This window comes from Nicotiana sylvestris, chromosome 12 (assembly GCF_000393655.2).
Source record: "Nicotiana sylvestris chromosome 12, ASM39365v2, whole genome shotgun sequence".
Classification (NCBI taxonomy): Eukaryota; Viridiplantae; Streptophyta; class Magnoliopsida; order Solanales; family Solanaceae; genus Nicotiana; species Nicotiana sylvestris.
This window is the reverse complement of record NC_091068.1, coordinates 133,891,688-133,899,734: the sequence shown is the minus strand read 5'-3', so window position 1 is coordinate 133,899,734 and position 8,047 is coordinate 133,891,688. Positions and strand designations below refer to the sequence as shown.

The 8,047-nt window shown below is 40.7% G+C and overlaps 1 protein-coding gene across 1 annotated transcript; it reads left to right on the top strand.

Annotated features, from left to right (window-relative positions):
* Positions 1-4,882: 4,882 nt before the first annotated feature.
* LOC138883772 (uncharacterized) lies at positions 4,883-7,660 on the top strand. Its single transcript, XM_070164483.1, has 3 exons — positions 4,883-5,428; positions 7,453-7,527; positions 7,640-7,660. Exons 1-3 carry the CDS (start codon positions 4,883-4,885, stop codon positions 7,658-7,660), a joined length of 642 nt encoding a protein of 213 aa, XP_070020584.1.
* Positions 7,661-8,047: the final 387 nt, after the last annotated feature.

Sequence of the window (8,047 nt, the reverse complement as noted above, 5' to 3'; positions counted from 1 at the left end):
TCCACTCATGCACCTGGCAAACTCCCAGAAGTCCAAGAGATTGATCCTCCCCCACAACAAGTTGCATCCACTAAGGAAATTCCAGTCTCTTCAGAAGGGATGATTCCAATCAATCAACTAAAGGATTTCATTGAAGGGACTATAAAAAACAAATATGAAGTCGCTTCCAAGTCCTCCTTTACCTACGCAAAGCCATACACTTCAAGGATCGATATGTTGAAGATGTTTGCTGGCTATCAACCTCCAAAATTTCAACAGTTTGATGGCAAAGGCAATCCAAAGCAACATGTGGCGCACTTCGTTGAGACATGAAACAATGCTAGTACTTATGGAGATTACCTCATCAAGCAGTTTGTCCGCTCATTAAAAGGAAATGCTTTTGATTGGTACACAGACCTCGAGGATGGATCTGTTGATAGCTGGGATCAACTAGAGCAAGAATTCCTCAATCGCTTTTATAGTACGAGATGCACTATGAGTATGATAGAACTTATAAATACTTGTCAACGAAAGGATGAACCAGTTATCGACTTTATCAATCGTTGGAGGAATGAAAGCCTCAACTGCAAAGACATGCTTAATGAATCTTCAGGCATAGAGATGTGCATCCAAGGCATGCATTGGGGATTGCACTACATCTTGCAAGGTATCAAGCCTGGCACATTTGAAGAACTTGCAACTCGTGCCCATGACATGGAATTGAGCATGACCTCCACTGGAAATGAAAGGTTGCTCATCTATGAACCTCACAAAGGGAATGACAAGCAAGAAGTCAGGAAGTGGGGAAAGTTCGTACCCAAGTCTGAAAGCAAAAAAGCTATGAATTTCAACACGTCACCTATGAAGTTCACGACAAAGGTGAGCAAGAAGCAGAGTATGAAATCCACTTCTTTTCAAGATAAGCCAAGTGGAAAGTTGACTCTAAAAGAAATGCAGGAGAAAGAGTACCCATTCCTGGATTCTAATGTGCCAGCCATTTTCGAAGAACTCCTCGAGTTAAATCTCATTGAGCTTCCAGAGATGAAGCGACCAAACGAAGCTAGGAAAACAAATGACCCAAATTACTGCAAATATCACCGACTTGTAAGCCATCCTCTAGAGAAGTGCTTTGTCTTCAAGGACAAAGTCATGGACTTGGCTCGTAAAAAGAAGATCGTGCTTGAAGATGAGAAAGCAAGCATAAACCAAGTCTCTATCACCTTTGGCTCATTTAGTCCGGATGAATTATGCAGTATTAAAGAAATTAAAGATGAAGAATTACTGGAGAATGACAAAGCTAATGTCAATCAACCTGAGGATGATGAAGGTTGGACATTGGTGACTCGTCATAGGCTCCACAAAAGGAGACCACGAAAAGAATCAATAGAACAACCAACAAGGAAAATAATGGTGAAAAGACCGAGGAGATGAAATCCAACTAAGCACGTAAAGAAAGCAAAAGTGGAGGTGCACTACCCTTAAAAGCCACGACATCCAGTGACCTTGGAGGATTTCTTGCCATGTTGGTTCCGCATGAAAATTTCCCATGATGGTATTGAAGCCTCTTGTTGCAATGCTGATAAAGGGGAAGAAAAGAGTGATGACCTACCATTTGTACCATCTTCAGAAAAGCTCATCGAGTCTATTCCTCAAGAAGCTAATGCGTGTGAGGAAAAGGTTACGTTCACAAACGATGATCTTCTACTAGGTGACGCTCTTCACAATCGCCCATTATACCTGGTTGGCTATATGCGCGATGAAAGAATAAATCGAATTTTGGTTGATGGGGGATCCTCAGTGAACATTTTGCCAATTCGCACTATGAAAGAACTTGGTATTCCCATGAGTGAACTCTCAGAAAGTCGTGTGAAGATCCAAGGATTCAACCAAGGGGGGGGGGGGGCAAAGAGCCATAGGCGTGATCAGGCTGGAAATCACCATTGAAGATATGCAGTCAAGTGCATGGCTACATGTGATCGATGCAAAGACTTCATCCAACGTCTTGCTTGGAAGGGCTTGAATACATGAGAACAAAGTGGTCCCATCTACCTACCATCAATGTTTGAAATACTACGAGGGTGAAATCGAGAAGAAGATAGTTGCTGATGATGAGCCATTCACTGAGGCAGAGTTACACTTCGCCGATGCAAAGTTCTACTTGAAGAACCACATTGTGAAAGAGATAAAAGTTGATGACAACATCAAAAGCAAGAATGACGAGCACACAACTAAAAGACCAAAGGTGACTACTCGTGAAGCCAAAGCTGTTACTGAGGAGATATATGCCAACGTGAATAAATCTCATAAAGGAGGTATTGCGTCTTATGGCAAGAAAGTAAGTCTTGTGCTCCAATATGTCCCTAAAAGGAAGAAAGACGAAGGCGCATCATCTAATCTCCAAACCAAGACGCTAAAGGAGTTAACTCTTCCGGTAAAACGAATTGAGGTAGTAAAGTTGTCCTCAAAGCCGCTTGTAGGGTTTGTAGCCCAAAATCGTTTGCAGAATGTGGCACTCCCTACAAAGAGAATAGACGAAGGTTTTGATCCTAACGCTTACAAGCTATTTGCAAAAGGTGGATACAATCCCAATGAGCCATCAAAGTTAGGGAAGCTCCCATCAAAAGCTGCAACGACGCAACCATGTGAAGGTTTGGGATACAAGCAACCGTTACCAGTGCGCATCTCAATAAGAAGGGCGAGTAGAAATTATATCACTGTAGATGATAAATCTGCCGCTTCTAATAGTCCTTCTATCTTTGATCGACTTGGAAAATCAACTGTGAGAACTTCTGTATTTGAGAGATTGAGTCCATTAAAGAAGGGGAATAAGTTCCAAAGAAATTTTCAAAACATAAGAACACCCGCTTCGCCCAAAATCCAGAAGATCTCTAAAGATTTCCAAAGTTTGGTTCCTTCTAGAATGAGGCGACAAACAAAACTTGTTGTTTCATATAAAGCAATACTGAAGGTATAGCCATATACTCTGGTCTACACTAAGGAACGTGGCAAAGATGAAGAAAGTGTGGGTTCTTCGTATCATGTTACTGTACAAAGCGAGAATGGTGTTCCATCTTCAGTGGAGGATAATGCAGAATTGGAGGATGTTTCACCATGTTATCACATATCCTTCAATGATGGGGACCCTCAAGAAGATGAAGATGCGAAAGACGCTCCACCCAAACTTGAAGAAGCAGTGAAGATGATAGTTGATGCCTTAAAAGAAGTCAACCTTGGCACCGATGAGGAACCAAGACCCACCTACCTAAGTGCTTTACTAGAAGCTGATGAAGAGAGCATTTATATTGAGTTACTCAAGGAGTTTAGGGATGTCTTCACTTGGAGTTACAAAGAGATGCCTGGCTTGGACCCGAAAGTAGCAGTCCATCACCTTGCAGTCAAAAATGGTGTTCACCCCGTTAAACAAGCTCAAAGGCGTTTTAGGCCGGACTTGGTTCCCTTGATTGAAATCAAAGTTAACAAACTAATTGAAGCTGGCTTTATTCGTGAAGTTAAATACCCAACATGGGTTTCAAGTATTGTCCTTGTAAGGAACAAAAATAGTCAGATTCGAGTGTGCGTTGACTTTAGGGATCTTAACAATGCATGTCCGAAAGATGAGTTCCCACTTCCCATTCCAGAATTGATGATCGATGCTACTACTGGGTACGAGGCAATGTCATTTATGGACAGTTCATCAGGCTATAACCAAATTTGCATGGCGCCAAAAGATGAAGAACTTACTGCATTCCGTACCCCCAAGAGTATTTATTGCTACAAGGTAATGCCTTTTGGCTTGAAAAACGCTGGTGCTACTTACTAAAGGGCTATGCAGAATATTTTTGACGATCTTCTCCAAAAGAATGTTGAATGCTATGTTGATGACTTGGTGGTAAAATCAAGAGAGAAGGGCGACCACTTGAAAGACTTGAGAATGGTGTTTGAGTTGCTCCGGAGGTACCAACTTAGGATGAACCCATTGAAATGCGCCTTTGCAGTTACTTCCGGAAAGTTCCTTGGTTTCATTGTTCCACATCGAGGTATTGAAATTGATCAAGCCAAAGTAGATGCAATCTTGAAAATGCCTGAGCCTCGGGACATTCACGAATTGAAAAGTCTGCAGGGAAAGTTAGCGTACCTTAGGAGATTCATCTCAAACCTAGCTGGGAGATGCCAACCATTCAATCGCCTTATGAAGAAAGGTGTCCCTTTCAAATGGGACCAAGCGTGTAGCAATGCCTTTGAGAGAATTAAATCCTACTTGATAAAGCCTCCAGTTTTGGCAGCCCCTATACTTGGAAAGCCACTGATACTATACATTTCAGCATAAGAAAGGTCTGTTGGAGCACTAGTGGCCCAAGAAAATAGTGAAGGGAAAGAAAACTCCCTTTACTACTTGAGCAGGATGATGACACCAAATGAGTTGAATTATTCGCCAATTGAAAAGTTATGTTTGGCGCTAGTCTTCTCAATCCAAAATTTGAAACACTAATTTCAAGCTCATGTCGTTCGTTTGGTTTCTAAAGCAAATCCCATCAAGTTCGTGATGTTAAAACCTGTCCTTAGTGATCGACTAGCAAGGTGGTACCTCCAGTTTCAACAATTTGAAATCATGTACATCCCTCAAAAGGTTATAATAGGACAAGCATTAGCGGACTTCTTGGCAGATCACCCTATACCTGATGATTGGGAGCTAACTGATGAACTACCAGATGAGGACGCCATGGTCATCAAAGTTCAGCCTCCATGGAAGATGTACTTTGATGGTGCTGCACATCGCGGATGAGCTGGTGCTGGTGTAGTATTTGTCACTTCTCAAGGTGAAGTTCTGCCCTACTCTTTTACCTTGACGCAACTCTGCTCTAACAATGTTTCTGAGTATCAAGCACTAATACTTGGGCTCGAAATGGTTGTCGAAATGAAGTGGTTGCAATTGCAATTCTTTGGTAACTATCAGTTAGTGGTCAATCAGCTTTTAGGTAGTTACGAGGTCAAGAAGCCTGAACTACGCCCATATCATGATTACGCTAAAAATTTAATGGGGTGGCTCGGTGATGTGACTTTTCAGCATGTGCCAAGGAAAGAAAATAAGAAGGTGGACGCTTTAACTGCCCTAGCTTCGTCTTTAACCCTGCCTGATCAAGCGCAAGTTACTGTCTGCCAAAAATGGGTAGCACCGCTGCCAAATGAGGCTGAAGGTGAAGAAAATGAACTCAAGCATCTTGTCGCTATTTTTGAAGTTGAGAAAGAAGAATGGAGACAACCCATTATCGACTACTTATGCTATGGGATACTTCCAGAAAATCTGTGGAGAAGAATTGAAATCTATTGTCGTACACCTCGCTTCCTTTACTACAAAGATACCCTATACATAAGACCATTCGAGGGAGTACTCTTGCGATGCTTAGGGGAAGATGAAGCACTCCAAGCTTTGCAAGAAGCGCATTCTGGGGTATGTGGGTCACACCAGTCTGGACCAAAGCTCCACTTCCATATAAAAAGGATGGGATATTATTAGCCAACGATGGTAAAAGATTGCTTAGACTATGCTCGAAGATGCAAGGCTTGTCAATTCCATGCGAATTTTATTCATCAACCTCCTGAATTTTTGCGCCCAACTGTTGCATCCTGGTCATTTGACACTTGGGGATTGGATGTTGTTGGACCACTACCAAAGTCCTCTAGTGGGCACCTATACATCTTGGCTGCAACTGACTGCTTCTAATAATGGGCTGACGCTGTTGCTCTTAAGGAGGTAAAGAAGGAAAATATTGCAAGTTTCATCCGAGTAAACATCATCTATCGCTTTGGCATTCCCGTTCATAATAACGAATAATGGAAATCCGTTCGACAATAGGTTGATGAACAAGATTTGTGAGCTCTTTGGCTTCAGGCAACGTAACTCTTTGATATACAATGTTGTTGTCAATGGTCTAGCCGAGGCATTCAACAAGACACTATGCAACTTGTTAAAGAAAGTCATCTCCAAATCCAAACGAGATTGGAAAGACTGTATGGAAGAAGCTCTATGGGAATATAGGATGACTCACCGCACGCCAACACAAGAAACTCCTTATTCACTCGTTTATGGAGTCGAAGCCGTCTTGCCACTCGAGTGTCAAATACCTTCATTATGACTGGCTATTCAAGAAGGCATCATTGATGAAGAAAATGCTCGACTTCGATTAGCAGAGTTGGAGGCTCTTGATGAGAAGAGGTTGGAAGCTCAACAGAGTCTTGAATGTTATCAAGCTCAATTGTCTCGTGCCTTCAATAAAAAAGTTCGCCTGAGATCCTTTCAAGTAGGAGATCAAGTCCTTGCCGTACGAAAACCCATAATTACTTCTCATAAACCTGTAGGGAAGTTCACTTCAAAATGGTATGGGCCATATGTCATACAAGAAGCTTAATCAAGTGGGGCTTACAAGTTGGTTGATGTAGATGGCATGAGAATTGGCCCTATCAATGGCATGTTTTTAAAGAAGTATTATCCTTGAAGTTGAAACGCTCCTTGACACATGAGCCTAAACTGCATGTTGCAACACTCCTGGCCCGCAAGAGTATAAACTGTGTACGACCCAAAAAAAGAAAAGAAAAAAAGAGTCCGCTAGGTTGAAAATTTCGAATGAGGCGGCATAGGCAAAAGTTAGGACGTATGACTTGATCCTCTTCACTGAGGTACGTAGGCAGCTTAGAGTTTTATTCTAAGTTCAGTCGCATAAGTTCAAAAGATACATATTTCCCCAATTGTTGTCCGAGTGATGTATGGAGAAATGTAAAATCAAGCTGAAACGCCATTCTCTTGTTGAACTTTGATCCCATTTGATTTAAAGGGGGCAACCCTCCATGATAAATTGATATCTTCAATGGGCCGATTTTAGGAGGATGTCAAGTATTTGCATTAAAGTCTAGGGATTCTCTATGTCTTTAAGTTCACCAAAGCTTCAAGTTTGTTGGTCTCCAAGTCCGCCCTCTGCCTTAAAAAAGGGGGGGGGAAGAGAAGAGAGGCGTCAAAAGGAAATACAAGTATAAGGAAAAGATTGTTTGGCACAATGTTTCAAATTCAGTGAGACTTGAACCCAATATATTTGTGAGAATATAGCTCTTAAATTTCTATTGATGGCAAGTAAGACATTTTCCGATCTCGAGGCTTCCATACCAAGATACAAAAGTTTTGGTGAAGTCGCGCAATCTAAAATCGTCAGCGTGTCAGAATTTTACATTGACTTTGGAATAATATCTAAAACTATCCTAAGGCATTAAATGTTGCATTTTGGATATGATTTAAATTTCGAAGCTTGGTTTCTGAAAAATCAAACGGTTCGTAATTTCAACGTTTCTACACCAAGATATGAATTTTGTGGTGAGACTGCGCAAATCTAAAATTGATAGCATTGTGCAATATAAAGTTGCTTTCAAAATATTATCTGGGATGATTCTAAAGTTTTTTGATTGATAATTTTTGATATGTTCTAGGTTTTGAAGTCTAGTTTTCAAGAAATTAAACGGTTCGTAATTTCGACGTTTCTACACCAAGATATGAATTTTTTGGTGAGACTGCGCAAATCTGGAATCGATAGCGTGGTGCAATATAAAGTTGATTTCAAAATATTATCTGGGACGATTTTAAAGTTGTTTGATTGAGAATTTTGGATATTTCTAGATCTTGAAGTCTAGTTTTTAATAAATCAAATGGTTCATTATTTCGACGTTTCTACACCAAGATATGAATTTTTTGGTGAGACTGCACAAATCCGGAATTGACAGCACGGTGCAATATAAAGTTAGTTTCAAAATATTGTCTCAAAGAAAGCCAAGTTTTGTTACGTAAACGTCAACGCATCATGCTAAGAAAGTAACTATTGGTACTGGTCAAAAAAAGAAGGAGAAACATCAATAAAAAATGAGCAATGTAAAGTAGAACAGGTAGAGTTTTCAGTTTCAAGGATACTCGCTAGTTAACTAAATGCAAGAAAAAAAATAAGAGGCAGATAAAATACTCTATATAGGCTAATCTAAACACAACTTGTAATTGACTAAGTCCTTAAGGGTGGCCTCCAAGTTCTGTTTT

Bases quoted from the DNA above. Each gene is read 5' to 3' on its own strand.
- LOC138883772 (XM_070164483.1), top strand. From the start codon at position 4,883: ATGGTTGTCGAAATGAAGTGGTTGCAATTGCAATTCTTTGGTAACTAT. The intron at 5,429-7,452 runs GTATGTGGGTCA...GATATGTTCTAG, and splicing joins TGCAAGAAGCGCATTCTGGG to GTTTTGAAGTCTAGTTTTCA. The intron at 7,528-7,639 runs GTGAGACTGCGC...GGATATTTCTAG, and splicing joins ACCAAGATATGAATTTTTTG to ATCTTGAAGTCTAGTTTTTA.